The following is a 27,758-nucleotide window of genomic DNA, read 5'->3' on the forward strand; positions in this document are numbered from 1 at the left end:
TTGCCAAATCTAAAAATGTATCGACCCCTACAAAAATGTCCATTAATTATAATCCACATAATAATTCACGTTTGTTGCGGGATTATTTTCCTGCTGTAGCAACCTGGCTCAGATTAAGATCCTACGTCTGTATTAAGTCTGTGTGCATCTATAGTTTGATATCTATAACAAAATGATCATCATACCTAAAGAGTTTGTACATAGTGTTGTTTATTTATCAGTTGACTATCTTGCTCTACAAGTTTTAATGGTATAAGAGTTTTAAGTATTTTTATAGCAGGGAATTTCTGATTATGACTTCTAAATTATTGCTTTGAATTAAATATGGATTGTTCTCATTAGTTTCATATTAGAGTCAGAGATTGTGGATTATAGGTCAAGGTTGCACTATTACATAACAGTGCATTTCTGTGCTGCAGTTGTACTATATGAATATTCAATGTGCATTTATAAAGTTCAACTTTCGTGGAAGTTCTTCATTGAATAATGTGTAAAGAGCGCACTCTACAGGTGAACAATAAGCAGTTGTCTCAACACATTCATAAAACTTCAAACTGGGTATCTTTTTGTACCTGTGTATTCATTTGAATGTAGAATTGTTCTATAAAGTAAGAAATATGTTTGAATGTATTATTTTTTTCTTATATATCTTACTCCTTCATTCATTTTCGGTTATTTTGAATATCTCTGTAATTATTAAACACAAATACTGCACACACGTCTTAGTATTCAGTACATGTTGATCCCAACATATCAAAACCAGACCATATTTCAGTTGTGAACAGGTCACACATTAGTCAATACCATAGTGGTAGATAAAGGACTCCAGTGCCCAAAAGTCAATTTTAGCACGAGCAGCGCCATTGAGGACTTCCACCATTTTGAAGTAGTCAACTGAGTGGGATTTCCTATGGGTTTAGGAAGGATCACATAATTCCATCCAGGTCACCAGGAAGGATCAGCCAATGAATTCTACTCGTGAGCAAACATTCCATAACTGCAGGTGGCAGTAAAGCGCCAACCTTGGCTTTATAGTTGTTCAAACAACACACTCCAGGTGGCATTGTGCACCCTTCGTAGAAAAATAATCTTACAAACGCCATTATGGGAAAGACACAATGATGCGATGTCTATCTATGGTCAATGCACATCAATGTATTCTAATCAGCTTCTAATGAAGCTAATGTTTGTCAGGAGGGGATGAAAAAGTCTGGATGTAGACACTTACATCACCACTTGACAATAAAAACAAATAATGCCCAGTCTTAATATACCACCTTTCCATTAAAACACTACGTGACGTCTGATTTCAGCCTAATTAACCGAGACCACAATTGCCTAAATTAGTTCCTCCCCCTGATGACCTCCCCTCTATCCATATTAGTGCCAAACATGCCCTCTTAAATGACGCAGTGAGCAATGCACCGGGAGTGGAGTCTTAAAATGAGATTCCAGGTCCTGATTGGTCACAAAGAATCACCAGACGGGCTTATGTAAGACTGGGTATTAGAAGTTAAACTGAGATTAACGTACATACTGTGCTGCAGCATTAGATTATATGTGGTTGCGTAATAATGGGTTGTAAAAATTCCCAGTGTTGTAAGGCTTGTATTAGCCTGCCTTTAAATTTCCGTTTTGAACTCACTCAACCTTAAATTATATTCCAACCTAAATGAACACAGTGGAAATGTCATTAAAATCAGTGAGTAAAAAAATGTAAATGGTGAATATATACTGTGAGTATTTCCAAACGAATGGTAGTCCATGTTCATGTTTATAGTCACTTCTGCTAAATCTTTGGTTTTCATCCTAAATCCCGTGTTCAAGGCAGTGTATCACATTTGCACACGTGAACACAAACTGTGTAATCATCTCATCCACTCGCCCCAGACATAACCTCATAAAGCCTGAACCTTATCTCCACCTGGCCAAACCACACGGCCTTATAACTGACTGTGAGTTTCACATGGGGCTTTCATACTAATCAGGTAGTATTTGACCTCTACAATCTTCTCTAATCTATTTTCTCTATCTCATCCTCTTTTTTTTCAAGAAAATGTGTATGACATGGTAGAGCATATAATAGAAACTCTAATAAAGAATATGGGATGCGAAGGTTTTTTTATTTGATTTGATGCCTAAAACGAAATACATCCCGACAGAAGCCTCGTTCTTTACAGTAATACAACAAATTAAATACAGTAAAACTAGAAAAGGTACTGGCATACCCAAATACCTACTTCATAATACCTTCGATGTAACATCTCCAATTTGAGAAAAAAATGTTTGTCTGTGTTTGTCTGGCGGACGCACCGCAGATAATACGATTAAAGGTTTATTGAGAACAGAAGCCTCTTATGTCGTTGTTGTTGTCCGAAACCTGCCGGTGAAAACCATTCTCTCCTGACAAAGGACGGTCCCTCTGAATGAATGGACCAAAAAGCAGGATAACGCAGATCAAATATAACATTCTCCACCATAATGGCAGTAAGTCGGTTCTCACAAGCGTTGCTGGTGCTTTTCTGCCATGTTCTCTACTCCAGTGCTTCCTTCCAGCCAGCTCTGGTGCTGGATATGGCAAAAATTCTCCTCGACAACTACTGCTTCCCTGAGAATCTAGTCGGGATGCAGGAGGCCATTCAGCAAGCCATCAACAGCGGAGAAATCCTCAAAATATCTGACCGCAAGACCTTAGCATCTGTGCTGACGGCTGGCGTGCAGGGTGCACTCAATGACCCTCGGCTGACTGTGTCCTTCGAGCCAAACTTTGTCCCGGTGATGCCGCCTGCTCTCCCATCTCTTCCCACGGAGCAGCTCATCCGGCTGGTCAGAAACTCTGTGAAACTGGAGTTCCTTGAGAACAATGTCGGCTACCTGAGGATCGACCGGATTATAGGGGAGGAGACAGCAGCCAAGCTTGGCCCGCTGCTCCGGGAGAACATCTGGACCAAGGTCACCCACGCCTCCTCGTTAATCTTTGATCTGCGCTACAGCACAGCTGGGGAGCTGGACGGAGTCCCTTTCATCATCTCCTACTTCTCCGACCCAGAACCTCTCATTCACATTGACACTGTGTTTGATCGGCCCTCCAATACCACTAAGGAGCTGTGGACTATGTCATCTATCATGGGAGAGAGGTATGGAAAGAGAAAAGACCTCATCGTATTAACCAGTAAGCGTACTATGGGTGCGGCTGAGGCAATCGCCTACACTCTGAAGCATTTGAACAGGGCTATAATTGTTGGAGAGAGGTCAGCCGGGGGGTCAGTGAAAGTGCAGAAGATAAGAATAGGAGATTCTGGTTTCTACATCACAGTTCCTGTGGCCAGGTCAGTGAACCCAATAACAGGCCAAAGCTGGGAAGTGAGTGGAGTATCTCCCTCTGTAAATATCAATGCCAAGGAGGCTGTTGCCAATGCCAAAAATCTACTGGCTGTCAGGAGTGCCATTCCAAACGCTGTCCAGAGCGTCTCTGACATCATCAGGCAGTACTACTCATTCACAGACAGAGTACCGGCTCTCCTTCAACATCTGGAATCCACCGATTTCTTTTCTGTCATTTCAGAGGAGGACCTGGCGATTAAAATCAACTACGAACTGCAGTCTGTGTCAGAGGACCCTCGTCTGGTGATCAAACTGACCCAAGATCACCCGGTTATCATTGAGGAAGACTTTGAACCTGAGAACATACCAAACGATCCAGCATTTCTCACAAACCTGGTGGATACAGTCTTCAAAGTACGCATCTTAACTGGAAACACTGGTTATCTCCGCTTTGACAAGTTTGGAGACGTGTCAGTGATGGCCAAATTAGGAGAGCAGATTGCCCAAAAAATCTGGGAGCCCCTCAAAGACACAGAGAACCTCATCATCGATCTGCGATACAACACAGGTGGGTCCTCAGCTTCCATGGGCATCCTGCTCTCCTTCCTCCAAGACCCGTCACAACAGTTCCACTTCTTCACCCTATACGACAGGATCCAGAACACCACCACTGAGTTTAACACGCTTTCCGGCCTCCCAGGCCCACCCTATGGGTCTAAACGGGGAGTGTACATCCTGACTAGTTACTATACTGCTGGTGCTGGGGAGGAATTTGCTTATCTGATGCAGTCTCTGCACCGTGGCACCGTCATCGGGGAAATCACATCCGGGACCCTGATGCACTCCAAGTCCTTCCAGGTGGAAGACACCGACATTGTCATCACCGTCCCCTTCATAAACATCATAGACAACAACGGGGAGTGCTGGCTAGGTGGAGGCGTGGTCCCTGACGCCATAGTGCTTGCTGAGGAGGCCGTTGACCACACCCATGAGATCATAGAGTTTCACAGGGAGGTTCGCTCACTGGTGGAGGGGACGGGGGAGCTCCTGGAAGTACACTACGCCATCCCTGAGGTTGCCAACAAGGTCAGCAGAGTGCTGCTCATCAAATGGGCCGAGGGTTCGTATCGATCGGTGGTGGACTATGAGTCTCTGGCATCCCAACTGACAGCTGACCTCCAGGAGACATCAGGTGACCACCGGCTGCACATATTCTACTGCGACATCGAACCCGAGTCTCTGCATGACATGCCAAAAATCCCAACAGCTGAGGAGGTGGGTTACATCATTGACGCGCTGTTCAAGATTGAGGTGATGCCCGGGAACGTGGGCTACTTCAGGTTCGACATGATGGCAGACATAGAAGTGATGAGAGCCATCGGCCCTGAGCTGATTAAACTGGTGTGGAGCAAGCTGGTGAACACGGACACAATGATCATTGACATGAGATACAACACAGGTGGTTACTCCACAGCCATCCCACTCCTCTGCACCTACTTCTTCGATGCTGAGCCCCTGAGGCACCTCTACACCGTATTTGATCGCTCCACAACCACCATGACCGAGGTCATGACCCTGCCTCAGATCCAGGGTCAGAGGTACGGCTCCACCAAGGATATCTACATCCTCACTAGTCACATGACGGGGTCGGCTGCCGAGGCGTTCACGCGGACCATGAAGGACCTTAACAGGGCGACGGTGATCGGGGAGCCGACCATCGGAGGGTCCCTGTCCAGTGCCACCTACCAGATCGGGAACAGTATCCTGTATGCCTCCATACCTAACCAGGTGGTCTTGAGTGCTGTTACTGGGAAAGTGTGGAGTGTTTCCGGGGTCGAGCCACACGTTGTTGCTCAGGCAAATGATGCTCTGAGTGTTGCACAGAGAATAATTGCAGCTAGGCTTTTAAAGCGAGATCAAGGGAAATAATGGTCATGTTATTGTTTCACTTTCACTTTCCTGTTTACTTTGTTTGTCCTGTATTTGTGAATGATGTTTTTTGTTGTGTGTGATTCCTAACAGAAATGTTATTTATTATAATTGTTTTTCAGAAATCTGACATATCCGTGGTTTAACAAAACCACCCCGAAGTTTGTAAAAATATATATATTTTCCAAATAAGTTTGAAAGTCTTTAAATAGTAGATTGCACATTAGTAATCCTTAAGGCACCTCATGAAAGCTTTCTTTTTGGACATGATTATAAACTCATTTAATAAACAGATCCTTGACTGTTGCAGGTCTGGGATGAAAGTAGTTGCCTTCGATGAATTTGACCAAAATCCCTGTGTGTCATTTTGTATGAGAAATGTACAAATAAATCCTCTTGTTCGTATTTCATGAATATCTAAATGTCTTCTCTTTTTTTTATCTCCCCCGAGCTACATTTGTTGTTGGCCTAAATATGTGTGAGGAGAAAGGGTTAATATTTCATTTAATTATACTATCATCATGTATTTAATCCGATTAATGCAAATACTTTCTATATGAATCTGTTAATGCATTTCTTATTTGTCCTTTTTGTCATTTGTCAAGTCATGTAATTTGTCATGTTGCGAGTAAAACATCATATTGCCATAATGTAGAAGAGTCTTCAGACAGTCAGTAGAGGGAGCATTACCCATACAAACATGTAGTGAACTACTGTGCTCAGTTCTCCTACTGTGTAGCATCAATGATATCAAATATCAACTGATTGTGAATAGTGTCATGACCAAATAGAGGCCATATAGCTTCAGAAGAGGAACACCCATTATCTATTATATACTGGTGTAGTAGGTTGAATCTAACTATATGGCAAATGTTATTGCTTGCGGGTAAATTTTATTCCATTTCTAATCAACACTTGTTGAATAAACTGTTGAATAAACCTGTGAGTTATTTTTACCCGAGACGGAACTATTTCGAGTTCAATGTGATATTTACAGACCATAATGCTTAGGGTCAGCCAACGGCACATTAAGAGAGAGGAGGGGGTGGATGGCTTGACTATTTCAAATTCTATGTTCTTAATAATAAGTATAATGCTGATTGATCATGTGCAGCACGAGTGAGAGATTATAAGCCTAAGTATGGTATAAGGACCTTTTGTCAAAATATACAGTTCAAGGTAACATTACACTTCACATCAACTAGCTGACCAACAGAAGGCCTGATTTTAAGGTAGAAACAAAGTAATAATTAATTCAGAAAACAATGATCTATTTAATTAACTCTGATCTACAATCAGTGAGCCTTATTCATCAAACGAAAAATATGCACAAATGTATAACACATTCAGTGATGTGAATATTTCCACCAAGCATAATCTCAACTGACATTTGTGTCTAGTTAAACCTTACCTCACACGCATAGCAACAAGTATACATTGAACATCTATATCTTGGGCAATATGTTGCACCTACATTGTTGGCCTGTTATTGTCTTACCAAAGCACTCAAGATAAGAAGATTAAAGGTTTATTGTGAGGAAAATCCTCTTATGTGTGTGTTAACAGAAACCTTTCAGGAAAAAAGGTCTCATTTGACCAAGGACCACTTTGCAGACGGACGTTCCACCGCAGAGTGGCCACTACTGTGGTTTACTGCTATCTAGAAACCCACCAAGATGGCAACGTCTCTCCTCTTGTTGGCATCGGTGCTGGTCCTCAGCAATGTGGCTGTCCACAGCGCTTTCGCACCCGACCTGATTGTCAGCATGGCTAAAATTCTCCTGGACAACTACTGCTCCCCGGAGAAACTGACTGGCATGCAGGAGGCCATTGACGCTGCAAGCAGCAACACAGAGATCCTCAGCATTCCCGACCCTGACACTCTTGCCTCCGTCCTGACCGGTGGGGTCCAGAGCACCATCAGTGACACCCGGCTGGTCATCTCCCATGAGCCCAACTACGTCCCAGCGGTGGCCCCTGCCTTGCCACCCCTGCCCCCAGACCAGCTCATCGGTGTGCTCCAGAGCTCCATTAAGCTGGAGGTCCTGGAGGGCAACATCGGCTACCTGAGGATCGACCACATCATCGGGGAGGAGTTGGCCGACAAGATTGGCACCCTCCTCCTGGAGCTGGTCTGGAACAAGATCCTGCCCACGTCCGCTCTGATCTTTGACCTTCGCTACACAGGCAGCGGGGAGCTGTCGGGCATCCCATACATTGTGTCTTATTTCACTGATGCCGAACCTCTGATTCACATTGACAGTGTGTACGACCGTCCCACCGACACCACCACCGAGATGTGGTCTATGCCCACACTGCTGGGCGAGAGGTACGGAACAAAGAAGCCTCTTATCATCCTGACCAGTGCAAACACCAAGGGAATTGCAGAGGACGTCGCCTATTGTCTGAAGAACCTCAAGAGGGCCACCATCGTCGGGGAAAAAACCGCTGGCGGGTCCGTGAAAATCGAAAAGATCAAGGTTGGGGACACCGACTTCTATGTCACAGTGCCCTCGGCTAAGTCCGTCAACCCCATCACAGGGAAGTCCTGGGAGGTCGCCGGCGTGATGCCCGATGTTGAGATCGATGCTGAAGATGCCCTGGCCGCTGCCATTAAGATCATTAACCTCCGTGCCGAGGTCCCTGCCATTCTTGAGGCTACTGGCGCTCTGGTGGCCGACAACTACGCCTTTGAGAATGTCGGAGCGGACGTTGCGGAGAAGCTGGCGGCAACGAGCGGTGACTACAACTTGATATCTTCAAAGGTGGAGCTGGAGACAAAACTCTCCGCTGACCTCATGACACTGTCCGGAGACAAATGCCTGAAGACCACCCACAACATCCCAGCCCTGCCACCAATGGTAAGAAATGAATGTTGAATTGTAGCCTATGTAATACATTTAGCTATTGAGAATACTTTTATGTCAATCAAGATAACTTTTTTTAAATGAATATTTGCCTGAAACAATTGTCTGTTGAATTCAGTAGGCCTTCAATAGAATAACATTGCATATCAATTATGGGGAATATTTTTGAGACATTTATGTTGATTTCAGAATCCATCTCCAGAGATGTTTATTGAGCTGATCAAGGTCTCATTCCACACGGATCTGTTTGAGAACAACATTGGTTACCTGCGCTTTGACATGTTTGGTGACTTCGAAGAGGTTCAGGCCATTGCCCAGATCATCGTGGAGCATGTGTGGAACAAAGTTGTTAACACTGATGCTCTGATTGTTGATCTCAGGTAGGACATCTCTTCATAGTGAAAATCAAAGCTCAAATTATGAGCATAGCAACTACCGGAAACATATTTATGTTCACTAAAATTAACAGAGTTAGAGAGTGGCTTACCATTTAGTTGGGGTAAATTGGGACAGTTGAACCATATGGAAAGGTTTTATTTCCTAAATTATAATTTTTTATATTGAATGAGTTAGAAAATGTGTTTTTGCAGGAACAATGTGGGCGGACCCACCACTGCCATTGCAGGCTTCTGCTCCTACTTCTTTGATGCAGACAAGCAGGTCTTGCTGGACAAACTGTACGACAGACCCTCTGGCACCACTACGGAGCTGTGGTCTCTGTCTGAGCTCACTGGTAATGAACTTCCCAGTTGCATGATGTGTAGGCTACTGTATAGCGAGTTTATCAATTTGGATAAAGCAGAATATAATTGTGGGCTGTCAGCAGAATAGAGCACGTCAGGGATATAAACAAATGACTCGTCTTCTTTCTCAGGCGCAAGGTACGGCACCAAGAAGAGCCTGATCATCCTGACCAGCGGGGCCACGGCCGGCGCCGCCGAGGAGTTCGTCTACATCATGAAGAAGCATGGCCGGGCCATGATTGTGGGCGAGACCACCAACGGCGCCTCCCACCCCCCTGAGACCTTCCGTGTGGGCGAGAGTGAAGTGTTCCTGAGCATCCCCACCACCCATTCAGATACAACGCAGGGCCCCGCATGGGAGGGGGCTGGGGTTGCCCCTCACATCCCTGTGCCAGCCGACGCAGCCTTGGACACTGCCAAGGGCATCCTCAACAAGCACTTCGCCGGTGCAAAGAAGTGAACTCCCTGACCGGGGAAGTTGGCAGCCAAAGGGGTTTAAGATCTTATGTTCTCAGAGGAACGAAGTATTTAGGGTACAGTTCAATGCACTTCATAGTCCAAGTCTAGGGAGCCAGCCTCTGCATCTAAGCCTTTTTATCGTAGCCTGTTGTAGTGTTCTCATTTTGCAAGAATATGTGAGAGATTATGAACAAGATTGTGGTGGTTTTTACTTGTAGTTTTTACTTACAAAAACTACTGTGATTGTAGACGGATTTAAGAAATGCTATACTGAAATGTGACTCTTAAAGAAGTGGTTCATAAACTACGAATGTGTTTGTGTTACTGATCCACTAGCTCTTGGCCTTGGGGCTAAGATTTGTCAAAGCAGCTTCTATTTTTGACTGTCCAAAATAACGTGAGTTGTAAATTGCGCAAGAACATGAAAGCTGAAACTAGTTTAAAAAGGTGCATTGAATCAAATGCTGAAACATATTTGCTTTTCCTCTAATATTCTTACATATTTTCGAGTACCATTTTTTAGGACCTTTACAAACAAATTGTTCTGTCTGTTGGGGGTGCATTCTCTAATTTGATGCAGGGTCTTTTTGCTGTGTATGGGAAGACGTGTTGTGTCCATACACAGTGACTTTCCATGTGAGGCAATTTGGGTTGCATAAATTCCAATGGTGGGACACAATAAAGTCATTGAGAACACAAGAATAAGTATATATGTTGTGGATCAGAGGTTAGGAGTGGATCAATAAAGCCAAGCAGCTTATTATATTATACAACACCAAACACGTTTTTGCCCAACAATGGAATAACTACAAATCCAACAAGATTTTCTCAATTCAACACACTAACACCTCAAATGGAATCAATCCCACCCATTGTTACACAGACCAGTGAGATAAACTATATATAAGCCCTGTAGCAAAAAAACAAACATTTCAGCACAACTATTCATTCAGATTAGAATTGTATACCTTCCCAGAGCAAGTTTTTCAGTTCAAGTAACACTTAACCATTCTGGTTTCTTCCTCCAGTTTCAACTTGGCCTGTTATCACAAACATAGTGTATTAGTATTATGTTAGAGGAGGTACGGTCAATACAATACAATACAATTCAATGTACTCCTTTTGTCTCGTTCCAGAAGATAGCAGCGCAGCTCATTTCTAACAGGAACGTCAGAGGCACACAGATACTGGTCACTGGGAGTGGATATCCAGTGAGTGGGCCAGCTTTTGGCAGACACAAAGACCTGTATTTTCAAAACACAAGGAGTTAAACAGGATCCAGTAAGTAAGGGAATAACTATACATAAACACGCGGAAAGCGAGGGGCAGGCCACAAACAGTAGCTTTAGTGTAGCTGCATGTGCGTGCGTGCGTGCGTGTGTGTGTGTGTGTGTGTGTGTGTGTCTGTGTGCGTGTGCGTGCGTGCTTGCGTGCATGTGTGTGTGTGTGTGTGTGTGCGTGTGCGTGCATGTGTGTTGTGTGCGGGAGAATTGGGAGATATTATGGAGAAAAACATGTCATAGGTCCAGTTTTCCTGCAGTCATCACTTTCATTTGATAACGCTTGTTTTGCTTGTCTCTGGAGGCGTAGCTTTGATTTACAGCTGACTCATGTGGTACCTGTATCAGCTTGCTGGCTATGGCTTAAATACTGTGGACACACAGCTCCTACCTGCTTGGCTCTTCAATATTTACACTGAAAACCTCCAGTAGGCAACGGAGAGAAGATACGAATGTGCAAATCAACATGTTATGTGTTCATTACAGTCCCAGCAATTGCATGTCATTCTAACTGTGTAATTACATGCCAATTCTATAGGCACTTCATTCCAAAGTGCTAATTAACTGGTAGGGCAAGTAAACAAGGGTTACGACTTAGTGAAGAATCATGCTTAAAAATAATGGATGGCTGCTTGTGTTTGAAAACAGTATAATTAGCCTAACTTACAGTGAGTAAGATTTTATCCTGAACAAATAAATTAACTTTGTTTGTCTAGGGAAGCATGCATCCATTGTGCATATAACATTGTGGGCATATATGCTGTAATAAAAGCATGCAAAGCAGCAAAGTGGTCAAATTAGAAAGCAGTGGCGGCCGCTGATTGGCAAAATACCGGGGGAGTGAGGTGGTTGGAGTTGTCAACAGAGCAGCATGGCAGAAATACGTTTTCAAACTCTAGCTACTTTAGACCCCTGTCCTTTGACTGCCTTTGGATGTAGTTGTGTGGTTTATCAGGTCCCAGGCTCCCATGACTGTTATGATTATTTATTTAGAAGTTAATTGCAATCTGCTTTTTGCTTTAGAGCCATCTGTACCTGATAAAGCAGAGCTAGTCTCACGGGCGGAAGTAAGCCGTCTGGCACAAATAGTCTGGCGCAGTGGCGGTTCTAGCTTGTATGCCCCCCCCCCCCCCCCCCCCCCCAGAACCAGGGCGCCCACTCCGACAAGGTTAATTGACCCACAGTTCCCCACGTGATATCATTGACGTGATGTGCAAATGAGCGATAGAAAACGGATCGAGCAAATGTCACCATTCCAATTTTTTTTGTGCGGGTGCCCCGTGCCACCCACGGCGGCATCTTGCCCATGTCGCCTATACCTAAATCCGCTACTGGTCTGGCGTGAAGAGCCGAAGAAACAATCCAAGCAATGTTCGCATGGCCTATGTGCCCACGGAGGCGGGGCTACTGCTGGCAGTCACTGAGGGGCAGAGTAGTAGGTAACTGAACAGCTTGGTTTAAACTATATATTTTGGAAACAGGAAAATGTACACTTTGATGAGAATTTTAAACATAATCCATTATTTAATGTATTTATATTTTTATGGGGTGTTTCCCCTAACGCCCTAATGGGTGGGATGCCGCTGGTAGAGAGCCCTCAATTAAAATACTGACCTTTGCCACAGCCCTTCCATGCATTAGGCTATGGGTAGAATAGCCTTGAAAGGATGGTCATGCGAGACTACAGGTGAGGTAGATTCAGTGGGAGGTGGGATGTGGGATGCATGCCAGCAAAGCCACTATACAACACAGCCCTAAACACATTATTTGCACTACAATGGTGACAAACGGTGCCCACAAATGGCCTACATAAATCTGTCCCAACAGTCCATTCAGTCTCATTTACTGCCTTTTAAAAAAACATAGCTGATATGGCTGACTTGCTTAAACAAATGTGGTTTCTACTGACAATTGAGATGTACAAACAATGGCATAAAGGGGACGACAAGGGGATAGGAGGCAATCCGTAATAGCTAGGACAGACGTAGACAATAAAACTATTTGTTTAGCTCTTTTGAAATGTACAGCAACAGAATTGAGAACATGGGCAGTTCTTACAGTGTTCTCCCTGTACACCAAGACAGAACCGTAGGATAAATAAAAGGGGCATATAAACAGACAAGGAAAGCTCTTACAATATTCAATGATTACATTTCTCTAAAACAGGTTATTGGCTAAATGTGCACCACCAAGTCAGAACAGTAAGCGAAATTAAGAGGGGTAAATAGACCATAAAGTTAGGGTGAGGCACATTGGCTACTAACATCTTACTACACAACATACACTTAGTATGACTTTCTTAGCTACAGTATACCCTGGCATACCCTGGCTACAGTATCTCCCTGGCATATTACATCCCAGTTGTCTTGAACTCACTGAAGTCAAGTTTCGCAGTTCCGAGCATGGCCAATGTTGAATGTTAATAATTTAAACTTGGAAAAGAGCCCCTTAATCCCAGATGTGGGACCACACAGCCACTGTGACTGATTCCTTCCAAACCACTCATTGTTGATTTTGCGATTTCCAACTTGTGGTGTAATGTTTATGTCCAATGGCCGATGAGCACCGATACATTGTTATCTCTAATTTCTCTTCATTATTTCTCTTCATATGACAAGGATAAAAAATAATTTGCCATAAATATGTAGCAACAGTTGTCGTTTTGCTAGTCCAGTTTAGGTCAGGTGTGTATTGCCTGATCTTTCGCTTATGTCGGTTGGCTCACGCTAGGATGACATGTCTAATTAGGAAATGGCACTGAGATTTGTTTATCAAATAAATACCAAGTAGGCATATGTAATGATTTCGTAAATTATGATTACATTTGTATTGCCGAGTTGAGTTATTGGGCTACAATAACTTTCAGGACAGATGGGATTTTTCTATAACTACATCAGTGAATGCTCAGCTCATCACTTCGTTGTCCATGCCTGTTTTCATGCCTGTTTTCCAAAGTTTAGCTTGAGAGGGAGGCGGAGGTGGATTTTTTTTTCTCTCATGGCAGAAATATGAAACCTGGTTCATTTCAGCCAAGTTTGTCACAAGCTCCCAGTTCTTAACATTGCTTTGCATTGCCCGTTTCCATTTTGCTTTTTTAAACTAAAACTCGTTTTGACAATTTGACAGGAAACGTGCATTTTGTGAATTATCTATTCTAACGCAGTGAAACATCTGTATTTGTTTATGAAATAAGCCTAGTACACTATCATTTAAAAAAAGACGAATATGAAAGGATTATATGTTTATATCGGATAGTAAAATCACTCTGAACAAATTATTTTATATTTTTTCCCGAGGAGAACAAAGTGCCGTAAGTTTTATGGTATTTCTCGCCCTCATCGCCCATCCAATATTTGCCAGGAGGGAGGCAGTAATTTCTGGAAACTGAGTGCAACAACAATCTCGACAGCTTTGACCGTGTGTTGTTTTGTTATGGGCATCTCTGCCTAGAGAAGTAATGAAAACACTTTTGGGGATGTGAGACGGCATTGACTTTTTCCGATTGAGCTTTTGGAGGAATTTACCTTTTCGTGGGGAACAATGGCGAGGTTTTTGATGAAAATGTCTCTCGCCCTACTTTTCCTTGGATTTTTTATGTTCACTTTAGCATCCGTCAATGCTGAACCAGAACAAGTAGATAAAGAAGAGGAGGAAAGTACATGTCAAGGGGCTTTCGACTTGTATTTTGTGCTTGACAAGTAAGTTACTATCAAAATGCCACATTTATTATTATACTGCATAGGCTAAATAAACCAAAGATACCGTTATATTGAGATGCCAAGCTTATCTGGTTACACACATATGTCCATAGCATAGCCTACACTGTTCAAGTCAAATCAAAAGTTAAAATACAAAAGTTTTAGTGTTTTTACAACGTTGCAGACTGTTAATGCACTTACAAATAATGAGTAATGTAAATCAGCTATTCCAGCGCTTACAGCTGATTCTGTAAAGTCTGACCTCTCTCTTTTTTTGCACAAGGCAGGGATAAAGAATCTTTATAGGCTGCTCACAAATTAACTTGATAAATTCATTTTTCACCTCATTAAAGTCATTACTCAACAGGCAGTAGTGTGCGTGGTGATGCAGTCGGAGGCGGACTCTATGCATCGAACACACCGACATCGTGATTGCATTTTGGTACACCAGAATTACATTCATTTCCAATGAAACGCTGCGTTTGCCTTTGCAGCATTGCGTTTGCAGAGGCATTGGCAGTGCGTTCGGTGTGCGTAGACGGCTTGACAGAAATGGTAGCACAGCGTGAATGTTGAACTTTTGTTGCATACATATCCAGATGATGTTGCGTACTATTTTGCGCAAAAATGCTGTCGGTGTGTTCGAAGCGTTAGCTGAATAAGCAGTACAAGTGATCATATACTTCTCTGTATCTTTTTTTTTATTATTTTGGTTCTAATGGGGGAAGCATGATATGTGCATGCCCGCGGGTACCTTTACAAGGTCCACTACTTACTTTTTCACATTATAGAATGGGGAGTAAGACACAGTCTGTACTGTCCTTACATGACTACCTACAACTCACATTCAGGAGTATAGTTTTCATAGAGTGGCCAATTCATGCATTTCCTCCTATCCACCCACATAGGAAAAATCTTTGTGGTTCCAACATTTTAAGCTCGACCAGCAGCAGGCCTCTCTCACTGTCTAAGGAGAGAAAAGTAGACTATACAGACCTTTCTGTCCTGCTATAGCCTAAGCCTAGCGCCTTTATGTAGTAGGTCAGATCAGATTGAAGCATTTTTTTTTAGATAGAATGTCATTTATCAACACAGCTCATAGTAGATGTATGATTAAACCTTGATATATTGTGGCCCTGGTTGAGGATGTTGGTGCCACTGTTTGAGGTTCCTGACTTCAAACAACCGAACCGCTCATTAGGGACATCCCCTCATCCCTCAGGCCTGAGCTGTTTATTAGATGCACAGACCTACGATTAAGGTTAACAGGATGTATGGAGGTTAACAGGATATATCCCTTTGTACAGTGGCTTGGCTACTGAGTCATGTTTAGGGTCTGGAGTTTTTCCTGAGCTGGAAAAACTCTGTGCCTTATTTACTGTATATTCTATGGGACCAAGAGTCTCCAGGCCGGGTCAGGGGTAAAAACTCCTGCCTCTTGTCATGCTGCATCGGGCTACAACTAGTCTACAGTAACTTGGTCTCGAGTTTCTTTGAATATCAGTCCATAAATGGCTAGTTTATGGAAAAAATCTCCCCCAGCCAACTGGTCACTGAATAAAGGGAAATGGACCATGTGGATATCATGTATCATTACTGTCGGGGTCCAAATGGATGGGGGATCAAAGAGAACCAACTTCAAGCTGTCCTATGTTGTGGCGTACCATAGGCCGACAGAGGTATGAGTTTGTGCTGAATCAGACTGGTAGGCCCTATCCTGCAGTTTTGTAAGGAACACAACACAAAGGGATTGTTTTGGGCATGTTTCTATCACCACAGACCAGTACTGATGCCAAATGTTCTGCACAATAAAGATCCTCAAAACACACTCCCTACCCACCACTGTAGCTAATTCTCCTCAGATGGTATGGGGAAACACCCTAGTTTTACCTTTGGTCTGCTAAAATAACTTCCTTGTCCTCACTTAGGCTACTTGTCACTGGCACACCCGCATTTACCACTTGTAGGCCGCGAAAACACTGGCCCACGGGACATTCACCGTTTATAGGAAACAGGATTATGATGCGAGAAGCTCTGATGCTCTAGCAGATTTCCACAGATATCAGGGTGGTTCCATAAGATTTTGATCACTTTCAGCCCTTTTATTTTAACAAAACCTTCCATGCATGTTTACCCACGGTAGAAGTGGTCAGAAAGTAACCATTTTTTTACCTGAATATCAAAACATTCAGGAGATATTTCTCAAAGTTTGACCTGTTTTGCATACCCCACCCTACCATTAGATATCCATATGATATCATTTGAAAGCTTTACAAAGAGAGATGTCAAAGTATTTTATAATTTATTGAACAAAAATGTATTTAAAATACAAATGTTACTTTATTTTTATTTTTTTTACCTATAAAGCCTATAAAGCCAATTATCCCCCAAAAAATGTTATGTTCAGATACATTATGTTGTAGCTTAGACCCTATTTTGCATCATCAGAGTTGTTTGTGTTGTGCCCACCATCGGTTGAGACTCTGCGTGCTCTTGAATACAGGGGTGGGTGTCAGTCATGTTTTGTTTGATAAATGTACTAAAATGTGTGTAGAATTGGCAAAGATGGTTGAATGTTCACACATCAGAGAATGTTTTTATTTTGCGTTTTTTAAAATTAGGTTTCCCATTTAGCCGACGCCAATGGCGACAGCTAGTCTTAATGTGCATTTGAGTGGGAATATCTGCTGTTTTAAATTATACTGTCAATCTTCCATAGGGATGCTGTGTCTCAACCAATGGAAGGCACAACACAAACACCTCAGATTATGTAAATTAGGGTCTAAACTAGAACATATGCGAAAATAAGACAAATCTGAGTTTACACATTTTTACATAATTGCTGTTGAAGATTAAAAGATTGCATCATTGCTCATTTATATAAAAAACAATCTTAAGATATTATAAAATTGTTTGTAAGCTTTCAAATGATATCAAACTCAACCGTTTATCTTTTCCAGTGATGAAGACATGGAGGTCTAATGGTAGGGGTTGGGTATTCAAAAGGGGTCAACTTTGAGCACCTCTATCTCCAGAATGTTTTGGCATTCAGTTCCAAAAAGTCACTTTCTGGCCGCTTCTACCATGGGCAAACATGTACGGAAGGTTCCATTCAAAAGGGGTGCGGTCAGAAAGTGATTGAATTCATATGAAACGACCCATCATTGTTTTCTGATCAAGCGATAGGGACAAATGGAAACAGTTATGTTTGGCCCTTGTGTTTTCCCAATGGTCGCTGCATATAGCAGCCATTTTATCCTCCTTTTCAAGTCTTCGTCATTCTTGTTCTTCTCCCAGACCGACATTGAAGTTGGATGTTAAGTCATGATCATTTAAAAGTCCAAGCCAACCGGATTACAGCTGAAGTCTATAAATAATTGAAATACAGTATGTCAAAACCTTCTCATTGTGGAATGCGCTTTTTGATCTATTCAGGACCATGGTGCCGCTTTGGCCTCCATAAAGCGCTAGAAGTAGCTTTTGGCACGTGTGTTTTGCAGGAGTAAGTGCCCTGTTAAATGTTATCATACCGTCTAGAATTCCGAGTGTGTTGAGGGACCCGAGTGAGACAGACATTTTAAAGGTATTGCAGTCATTGAATGGCAGTAATTTATTTAGACGAGAAAATATTGCACCCGGAGAACATTTTGAAAAGAAGAAAGAGAGGAGAGAGAGAGAGACAAAATATCCAAGAAAAAGAGAGTGTAGGAGAGAGAAAATAAAGAATAAAGATTGCAGATGGGGGCCTAGTACACAGCAAGTAGGCCTCAAGCTAAAAGTAGGTTAGTGGGTTCTCCGTACAAATCCCTATGCATAGTCAGTTAATTGGTCGCAGACTGGGCTGGTTCTTACCATGCAGGCCCATCTGGAATGTGACACTAGCTTCATGGTGTTGAATTTTCCTCTCAACACGCGTGAGAGCAGAGCCCATCGCCTTTACTGAGCGCCTGGCCTGATGGAGCTTTTTCCCCTAGACCCCTGGCCCAGACCGACTGAACCCTCTCTCTCTGTCTGTTTGTCTCACTCACTCTCTCTCTCTCCCTGACTCACTTCATTTGGCTGGTTCTAGCTGTGCGTTTTCACACAGTCAGCATAAAGAAAGGCTTGATTAAAAATAAAATGTATTTACTTTGGGTCGTCTGGGCTTTTATGTGTTGAAAATAATTAATACTTTCTCTGACATCGAGCACAGTCCTGACATGGTCTGTTTAGCATTGCTAGATGTTACTGATCCATGTTGCCTCCCCGAGTGCCGTGAGGTGTTTGGATACAGTACAGCTAAAGCAATCAAATCAAATGCTCTAGAAAAGTAGAGACATAGTTGTTGCTTGCAAGATCGAATCCCTGAGCTGTCGTTCTGCCCCTTAACAAGGCAGTTAACCCACTGTTCCTAGGCCGTCATTCAAAATAAGAATTTGTTCTTAACTGATTTGCCTAGTTAAATAAATATTTTTTTAAATAGCCAATCAGAGCTCTCCAGAGAAGGAGCCAGTGAGATGACGCATTGTATTGCATCACACATAATGTGTACTCTCGAGCAGGAGCCATGACCATCATTAGTATGCATTTGTACTTGCCCAAGTGTCAAATCATTACATCTCTGACAAGGTCTTTACACACAATGTCATTCAATTCCAAATGTATTGGCTAGATATTTCAACTCTGTATGGCAAGTGTGAATGTTTGACTGAAAATGTTTACGAAGCTGCTTTGAGCCACAGCTCGTTCCAGCTATCACATCACATCCTTGTTTTAGCGAGACAGCGTGGTATCAAGAATCGTCACGACCCCCCGGCGGTGCCACATCGTTTAGTGTGCACACCACCGCCAAGACAACAAAAAAAATGACAGGAAAGATGGTCGTCTAATGTGAAGGGCTCGCGTAGCATCAGTCATCCTGTTGTTCCCCAGGGCAGTTCTAACAGACTTGGTTAGAGCACTGACCTCACCGGTCCCTCGAATTTGAGGATCTATTTTGGCCTTTTGTCACTTGTTTGGGCTGACAGACAAGGCCCTGGACTGTACATCTTCGAAGGATATTTTCAGCCTCTCCTAGCAGATGACATGAATAAAAAGCCAACACGTTGCTTTAATTATCCCTTGTCCTAATGTTACCCCGATCGATCTCTCTCTCTCTTTCTCGCTCTCTCTCTCTCTCTCTCTCATATATATAAGTATAGTCAGAGGATCTATCAATTGTATAACACACTAGGAAAAGGAAACATATACTCAGTCATTTTATGATATAATCGCCAACTCCTGTTGTCAAGGCCTTAATCATTTTAGTCAACAAAGCTGCTGAAGCTTGGGTTAACAACTTCCAAAACATTTTACATGAACAAAACCCAAACCTTTGAGCTGTAATGGTTTGACTCAGTCTATTAAAATGACATCAAAGAAGAGGTACCACAAACATTTTCAACAAGGATCTTACAAGAAAATAGCCCACTTCCTTTCCTAATGCTGTTTATACAGGTGAGGAAACTGCAAGCTCGGCCACAATCCCACGACTGCCTGGTACCTCAGAGAACAGTCTTGTCCAACACAAATAATATCCATCGTAATGCACAAAATATCCGAGGCGGGAGTTCTTAGCTTAACCCCTCTTAGAAAAACACTGAAACACTATCCCTATATGACTGTACAGTACATGAAAGAAGCCATTTTGAGTTGCAGCATTTTCCCCTTGTAATGAAACAAACTGCATCCCTGACAGACTGTCTCTTCCATCAAGTCAGGCCAATCCAACTGTGTGTTGCCACGTCAGATGAACACTGTTTATCCAACACATTTGTTGAACATCCAATGAGACGTTAGCTGGACTCCCCCACAAGTTTTATTTGGGTAAGGCTTGTTTAGTTTGAAAAGTCTTGCCCTCACAGGGTGCATTGATTCAGACGGATGCAATGCCTTGATGTGCTGGACAAACAGGAAGTTTGTTGGAGGGAAAAACAAGAACAAGGGAGGGAGATAGCTTATAAAAGAATATACACAACTCTCTGTCTGCTAAGTATATCATGTATGCTTATCCTACACAACAAAAAAAAAATGTACACCAGGAAACCAGTACGGAGACTAAACTGTGAAACAAATTAATGTTATGTCTGGCCCCAGATTAGAACTATGTGACATCCATGTGCGGCTTTGTCAGTAGCTTTGTCCTATTTCAAGCTATTGCTTCAGCCATCCGCTAACAGGGGTGTGGTTTGGTTCAGTTCAACCAATTAGCTTATATCCCATGTTTTATATCCTTCAGTAACGAGTCACCGCCACAACCCCCAGCCAGGTCTCTTCCTCCCATTCACACGTGGGTCTGAGAGGAAATTAAGCTCTTCCCTGTGGTCCCTCAGGGAGGCTCAGAGCTGTTTCCTCAGCCTCATGGGAGTTGAGCTGGGCAGTTTGCTAAATTAGTCATGACTGGTCCTCAGATGTGTCCTAACCTACTTTCCTCCTTTTCCCGAACGCATGGAGTTAGTTTGTGTCAATGGAGAGTTTCCGTGACACATTGTTAGGCCAGTCCGCTTAATAATGATATCTATGCTAGGATTGTGTGCGTTCACTTTATATTTTGCATACAATTTCTTTGCTAGGAGGTGTTGGATAAACATATAGAAAATGTGTGAAGTGTGGTTTTAAACAACAGTAATTCATATGATTTAAGTGTTCATCTGTTTATCTTCCTTTCTAAGATCTGGCAGTGTCAAAAACCACTGGATAGAAATCTACTCCTTTGTGGAGCATCTAGCTGAAAAGTTTATCAGGTAAGAGAACGTCAGAAAAATATTTTCAACCTCATGTATTGAAAGAAATATTTTTTTTGTAATGGATTGAGATATAGCCTATATTGAGCCAACGTGAATTCTACGTACTTTTGAAGTATAGGAACATCTCATGAAGAAGATATCAAATCAAATCAAATTTATTTATATAGCCCTTCGTACATCAGCTGATATCTCAAAGTGCTGTACAGAAACCCAGCCTAAAACCCCAAACAGCAAGCAATGCAGGTGTAGAAGCACGGTGGCTAGGAAGGCCAAAACCTAGGAAGAAACCTCGAAAGAGCAACCAGGCTATGAGGTGTGACCAGTCCTCTTCTGGCTGTGCCAGGTGGAGATTATAACAGAACATGGCCAAGATGTTCAAATGTTCATAAATGACCAGCATGGTCAAATAATAATAATCACAGGCAGAACAGTTGAAACTGGATTAGCAGCACGGCCAGGTGGACTGGGGACAGCAAGGAGTCATCATGCCAGGTAGTCCTGAGGCATGGTCCTAGGGCTCAGGTCTTCCGAGAGAGAGAAAGAAAGAGAAAAAGAGAGAATTAGAGAGAGCATACTTAAATTCACATAGGACACTGGATAAGACAGGAGAAGTACTCCAGATATAACAAACTGACCATAGCCCCCTGACACATAAACTACTGCAGCATAAATACTGGAGGCTGAGACAGGAGGGGTCAGGAGACACTGTGGCCCCTTCCGATGACACCCCCAGACAGGGTCAAACAGGAAGGATATAACCCCACCCACTTTCCCAAAGCACAGCCCCCACACCACTAGAGGGATATCTTCAACCACCAACTTACCATCCTGAGACAAGGCCGAGTATAGCCCACCAAGACCTCCGCCCGCGGCACAACCCAGACAGGAAGATCACATCAGTGACTCAACCCACTCAAGTGACGCACCCCTCCTAGGGACGGCATGAAAGAGCACCAGTAAGCCAGTGACTCAGCCCCTGTAATAGGGTTAGAGGCAGAGATTCCCAGTGGAAAGAGGGGAACCAGCCAGGCAGAGACAGCAAGGGCGGTTCGTTGCTCTAGAGCCTTTCCGTTCACCTTCACACTCCTGGGCCAGACTACACTCAATCATATGACCCACTGAAGAGATGAGTCTTCAGTAAAGACTTAAAGGTTGAGACCGAGTTTGCGTCTCTCACATGGGTAGGCAGACCATTCCATAAAAATGGTGCTCTATAGGAGAAAGCCCTGCCTCCAGCTGTTTGCTTAGAAATTCTAGGGACAATTAGGAGGCCTGTGTCTTGTGACCGTAGCGTACGTGTAGGTATGTACGGCAGGACCAAATCAGAGAGATAGGTAGGAGCAAGCCCATGTAATGCTTTGTAGGTTAGCAGTAAAACCTTGAAATCAGCCCTTGCCTTGACAGGAAGCCAGTGTAGGGAGGCTAGCACTGGAGTAATATGATACTTTTTTTGGGTTCTAGTCAGGATTCTAGCAGCCGTATTTAGCACTAACTGAAGTTTATTTAGTGCTTTATCCGGGTAGCCGGATAAAGTCTAACCTAGAAGTAACAAAAGCATGGATACATTTTTCTGCATCATTTTTGGACAGAAAGTTTCTGATTTTTGCAATGTTACGTAGATGGAAAAAAGCTGTCCTTGAAACAGTCTTGTTATGTTTGTCAAAAGAGAGATCAGGGTCCAGAGTAACGCCGAGGTCCTTCACAGTTTTATTTGAGACGACTGTACAACCATTAAGATTAATTGTCAGATTCAACAGAAGATCTCTTTGTTTCTCTGGACCTAGTACAAGCATCTCTGTTTTGTCCGAGTTTAAATGTAGAAAGTTTGCAGCCATCCACTTCCTTATGTCTGAAACACAGGCTTCTAGCGAGGGAAACTTTGTGGCTTCACCATGTTTCATTGAAATGCACAGCTGTGTCATCCGCATAGCAGTGAAGGTTAACATTATGTTTTCAAATGACATCCCCAAGAGGTAAAATATATAGTGAAAACAATAGCGGTCCTAAAACGGTACCTTGAGGAACACCGAAATGTACAGTTGATTTGTCAGAGGACAAACCATTCACAGAGACAAACTGATATCTTTCCGACAGATAAGATCTAAACCAGGCCAGAACTTGTCCATGTAGACCAATTTGAGTTTCCAATCTCTCCAAAAGAATGTGGTGATCGATGGTATCAAAAGCAGCACTAAGGTCTAGGAGCACGAGGACAGATGCAAAGCCTCAGTCTGATGCCATTAAAAGGTCATTTACCACCTTCACAAGTGCAGTCTCAGTGCTATGACGGGGTCTAAAACCAGACTGACTTTATTTTTGTGCCACCAGATGTTTGCATATACTGGTAAAGTTACCAAGATTATTAGTAGGGCTGCACGATATGGGCAAAAAAAAGACAAATTGCGATTTTTCAACCAAAAATTGTGATTTGACTTGCAATATAGATCAAAACACTTGGGTGAACTGTTGGAATCATAGAAATAGAATGATTGTGTTGTTTGGCATGACAACAAATGAAAAAGCCAGCTAGGAGTTATGACAGGGTAGGAACCAACGTGTTGGTCTGTGTTTCTCAGAGGATCCTAATCACATTTAAGTAGTCTTTGCACAAACATGCTGATCTACACCAGTGGTCCCCCCCATAAAAAAGGAACTCAGTCCGGCTTTCAACTTACTCCTGAAATTTGTAATCGTAGAATGCACAAGGTGCAATTTCTAAATTGGGTAAAGCGTCAGCAGTTTTCTTCTTGTCTTCAGTCATTGAAGACCTTAGAGAGCTATTTATACAGTGCCTTGCGAAAATATTCAGCCCCCTTGAACTTTGCGACCTTTTGCCACATTTCAGGCTTCAAACATAAAGATATAAAACTGTATTTTTTTTGTGAAGAATCAACAACAAGTGGGACACAATCATGAAGTGGAACGACATTTATTGGATATTTCAAACTTTTTTAACAAATCAAAAACTGAAAAATTGGGCGTGCAAAATTATTCAGCCCCTTTACTTTCAGTGCAGCAAACTCTCTCCAGAAGTTCAGTGAGGATCTCTGAATGATCCAATGTTGACCTAAATGACTAATGATGATAAATACAATCCACCTGTGTGTAATCAAGTCTCCGTATAAATGCACCTGCACTGTGATAGTCTCAGAGGTCCGTTAAAAGCGCAGAGAGCATCATGAAGAACAAGGAACACACCAGGCAGGTCCGAGATACTGTTGTGAAGAAGTTTAAAGCCGGATTTGGATACAACAAGATTTCCCAAGCTTTAAACATCCCAAGGAGCACTGTGCAAGCGGTAATATTGAAATGGAAGGAGTATCAGACCACTGCAAATCTACCAAGACCTGGCCGTCCCTCTAAACTTTCAGCTCATACAAGGAGAAGACTGATCAGAGATGCAGCCAAGAGGCCCATGATCACTCTGGATGAACTGCAGAGATCTACAGCTGAGGTGGGAGACTCTGTCCATAGGACAACAATCAGTCGTATATTGCACAAATCTGGCCTTTATGGAAGAGTGGCAAGAAGAAAGCCATTTCTTAAAGAAATCCATAAACAGTGTCGTTTAAAGTTTGCCACAAGCCACCTGGGAGACACACCAAACATGTGGAAGAAGGTGCTCTGGTCAGATGAAACCAAAATTGAACTTTTTGGCAACAATGCAAAACGTTATGTTTGGCGTAAAAGCAACACAGCTCATCACCCTGAACACACCATCCCCACTGTCAAACATGGTGGTGGCAGCATCATGGTTTGGGCCTGCTTTTCTTCAGCAGGGACAGGGAAGATGGTTAAAATTGATGGGAAGATGGATGGAGCCAAATACAGGACCATTCTGGAAGAAAACCTGATGGAGTCTGCAAAAGACCTGAGACTGGGACGGAGATTTGTCTTCCAACAAGACAATGATCCAAAACATAAAGCAAAATCTACAATGGAATGGTTCAAAAATAAACATATCCAGGTGTTAGAATGGCCAAGTCAAAGTCCAGACCTGAATCCAATCGAGAATCTGTGGAAAGAACTGAAAACTGCAGTTCACAAATGCTCTCCATCCAACCTCACTGAGCTCGAGCTGTTTTGCAAGGAGGAATGGGAAAAAATGTCAGTCTCTCGATGTGCAAAACTGATAGAGACATACCCCAAGCGACTTACAGCTGTAATCGCAGCAAAAGGTGGCGCTACAAAGTATTAACTTAAGGGGGCTGAATAATTTTGCACGCCCAATTTTTCAGTTTTTGATTTGTTAAAAAAGTTAGAAATATCCAATAAATGTCGTTCCACTTCATGATTGTGTCCCACTTGTTGTTGATTCTTCACAAAAAAATACAGTTTTATATCTTTATGTTTGAAGCCTGAAATGTGGCAAAAGGTCGCAAAGTTCAAGGGGGCCGAATACTTTCGCAAGGCACTGTAACTTGTCAGAAATGTCCAGATCAACTAGCCCATGTCAGCTAACATTTATTTTGCCCATTGACTTTGTTGTTATGTTTGTCGCTCAAGTATCACATGAACACACATAAGACATGGCAAAAAGTGTAGAATTGCAGGAAGTTAGCTTGAAAATGGCACCAACAACAAAAGTATCCATCCCTATGCATAATGAATAGAATTTCAGGAAGTTAGCTTGAAAATGGCAACAACAACAAAAGTATCCATCCCTATGCATAATGAATAGAATTGCAGGAAATAAGCTTTAAATCTGTAGCAATTTCTCTCCGCCAACAAGAGGGGTGTGAACAGTTTGTGTCATGAACAGTGTGAAAGAGGGTTGCGGATAAATATTGTTATGCATAAATTATTTTCTTGGATTTTATTCTAGTTGCACTGGTGCTCCCAAAATGAAACTCCAGATCGCACAGCAAAATATTTTGTTGCATATGCTGCTTACCATCCCACCGCTGTGATGGCATGTGTCATGAACATAATGGCAGGTCGAGAGGTTCAAGCTGGGAGAGTAATATGGACATCTAATGTAGATAGTTTGCTACCTCAGTTTGGTTGGCATGGTTTTGCATCATTACCAGAGTCTCAAAAACAACAGCTGAAACCATGGAGTTGAGTTTGAACGTGCTGTAGTATTGCAAGCAACATGCTCACTTCAATGTATGTATTTGTCTGAAAAACGGTGTCCTGAATCCTTGTTAGCGTGGCACGTACACAAACAATAGGACAGAACTCACCACACGAGAGAATTCTGACTTACGCTTAGATGCATGGACATCAGAGGAGGCTGGTGGGAGGAGCTATAGGTGGACGGGCTCATAGTAATGGCCGGGAATGGAATCGATTGAAGGGAGTCAAACTTGGTTTCCTTATGTTTGATGTGTTTGATACCATTCCATGTCCTTTATTACAGCCACTATCATGTGCCCGTCCTCGTATAGCTCTTCCCACCAGCCTCCTCTGATGGACTTTTTGACGTCAAAAGACATGCTTGCATATCACAATAAATCAGTGAAATAAATGGTTTGGAGTGTGTGGTCCCTTTAGTTTGTTGTTTGTTTATTGGTTGAGGTCAAACATAGTATGGCCTCTTTGAGGCTCGACAAAAGGAAAATGGTGCCAAAAGCATACAGTATATCTAACCCTTGTGTTTGTGTGTTGTTTTTACAGCCCCATGTTGAGAATGTCCTTTATTGTGTTCTCATCCAGAGGAACCACTCTCATGAGACTGACAGAAAACAGGTACACTAACATTTTGGGTTGCGTCCCAAATGGTACATTATTCCCTTTTTTAGGGAACACGGTGCCATTTGGGACTCACCCATTGTCGTGTATGAGGACTTTTGAAATGGAAGAAAGTTATGAAGCCCTCTAAAACTTTCTTCTGTTTTACTCAGCAATTACATTTTAAAGACCAGCCAAGGAGATTTTCAGTGACACGTGATTTGTGATTTGCGGTCTGTGTTGTTTGTTCAGGGTGGAGATAAGAAAGGGATTGAATGTGTTGAAGAGAGAGATACCCGGTGGAGACACCTTCATGCACCTGGGCTTGGAAAGGGTACTTATCTCCTTCTGACTGGGTTCTTACTTTACCACACGTTATTTACCTGTTAAACATATAGTTTTGAAGAAAAAAAAACCAGAAGAATAAGAATAATATTGTCTTCTCTTTTCAGGCAAATGAGCAGATACACCATGAAAACTTTGGTAAGCGTCCAATGACACGCGTCACTAGATCTAGACCTACATTTTTTAAAATTGCTCCCATTTTTTTCTGTACTTGGCCATGTTGAGGTCATACCATTGATTGACCTCTCCGTTACAGGAACAGCAAGTGTTATCATTGCCTTGACGGATGGGGAGCTGAACGAACACCAGCTCGTCACTGCACAACAGGAGGTATTCAAATAGGATTATAGGGTTCACCTTCCTGTTGCTGTAAAGGAAAGACAAATGTAAAAACCTGCTCGCTGGGGTTGATTCTTGTTTGTTTTGTTTAACAAACAGGCGGAGAGAAGCCGATCTCTAGGAGCTATGGTGTACTGTGTTGGAGTGAAAGACTTCAACGAGACACAGGTAACGATTTAGTTTGCAGTGAAACAGACGCATGTCCTCTTCCCCTGTGAAAACACATTTTTGTTATTAAAACAAAAAAGTACATAATTACATGCAGTATACTACTCACTCAATATTCTTTCACTACAACGATCACAATATGTGCTATTTATTTTTAGTAACCCGTTTG

General features: G+C 42.6%; 4 protein-coding genes across 4 annotated transcripts in view; 3 read left to right on the forward strand and 1 right to left on the reverse strand.

Moving 5' to 3' along the window:
• The window catches only part of LOC139376538 (trichohyalin-like), a 375,197-nt gene that overhangs the window by 235,919 nt on the left and 111,520 nt on the right, over positions 1 to 27,758 (reverse strand). The gene's annotated exons all lie outside the window — the stretch shown is intronic.
• LOC139376521 (retinol-binding protein 3-like) lies at positions 923 to 5,675 on the forward strand. Its single transcript, XM_071119210.1, has one exon. The coding sequence runs from the start codon at positions 2,482 to 2,484 to the stop codon at positions 5,251 to 5,253; it is 2,772 nt and encodes a 923-aa protein (XP_070975311.1). The 5' UTR covers positions 923 to 2,481; the 3' UTR covers positions 5,254 to 5,675.
• Positions 6,856 to 9,629, forward strand: LOC139376522 (retinol-binding protein 3-like). Its single transcript, XM_071119211.1, has 4 exons — positions 6,856 to 8,114; positions 8,310 to 8,500; positions 8,711 to 8,853; positions 8,995 to 9,629. Exons 1-4 carry the CDS (start codon positions 6,930 to 6,932, stop codon positions 9,321 to 9,323), a joined length of 1,848 nt encoding a protein of 615 aa, XP_070975312.1. The 5' UTR covers positions 6,856 to 6,929; the 3' UTR covers positions 9,324 to 9,629.
• The window catches only part of LOC139376524 (anthrax toxin receptor 1-like), a 31,413-nt gene continuing 17,334 nt past the window's right edge, over positions 13,680 to 27,758 (forward strand). Inside the window, exons 1-7 of the mRNA XM_071119214.1 lie at positions 13,680 to 14,300; positions 20,990 to 21,061; positions 26,684 to 26,755; positions 26,990 to 27,071; positions 27,190 to 27,220; positions 27,339 to 27,412; positions 27,521 to 27,589. Coding sequence (XP_070975315.1) covers positions 14,143 to 14,300; positions 20,990 to 21,061; positions 26,684 to 26,755; positions 26,990 to 27,071; positions 27,190 to 27,220; positions 27,339 to 27,412; positions 27,521 to 27,589 — 558 coding nt within the window. The 5' untranslated portion in view covers positions 13,680 to 14,142. The remainder of the gene's footprint in view (positions 14,301 to 20,989; positions 21,062 to 26,683; positions 26,756 to 26,989; positions 27,072 to 27,189; positions 27,221 to 27,338; positions 27,413 to 27,520; positions 27,590 to 27,758) is intronic.

The sequence above is a fragment of the Oncorhynchus clarkii genome, chromosome 20 (genome assembly GCF_045791955.1).
Source record: "Oncorhynchus clarkii lewisi isolate Uvic-CL-2024 chromosome 20, UVic_Ocla_1.0, whole genome shotgun sequence".
In the NCBI taxonomy this organism is placed as follows: domain Eukaryota; kingdom Metazoa; phylum Chordata; class Actinopteri; order Salmoniformes; family Salmonidae; genus Oncorhynchus; species Oncorhynchus clarkii.

What these genes read in the sequence shown, in the direction of transcription:
- LOC139376522 (XM_071119211.1), top strand. Translation starts at nt 6,930, where the DNA reads ATGGCAACGTCTCTCCTCTTGTTGGCATCGGTGCTGGTCCTCAGCAAT. An exon ending in TCCCAGCCCTGCCACCAATG is followed by an intron (nt 8,115 to 8,309) that starts GTAAGAAATGAA and finishes TGTTGATTTCAG; the next exon opens with AATCCATCTCCAGAGATGTT. An exon ending in GCTCTGATTGTTGATCTCAG is followed by an intron (nt 8,501 to 8,710) that starts GTAGGACATCTC and finishes GTGTTTTTGCAG; the next exon opens with GAACAATGTGGGCGGACCCA.
- LOC139376521 (XM_071119210.1), top strand. Translation starts at nt 2,482, where the DNA reads ATGGCAGTAAGTCGGTTCTCACAAGCGTTGCTGGTGCTTTTCTGCCAT.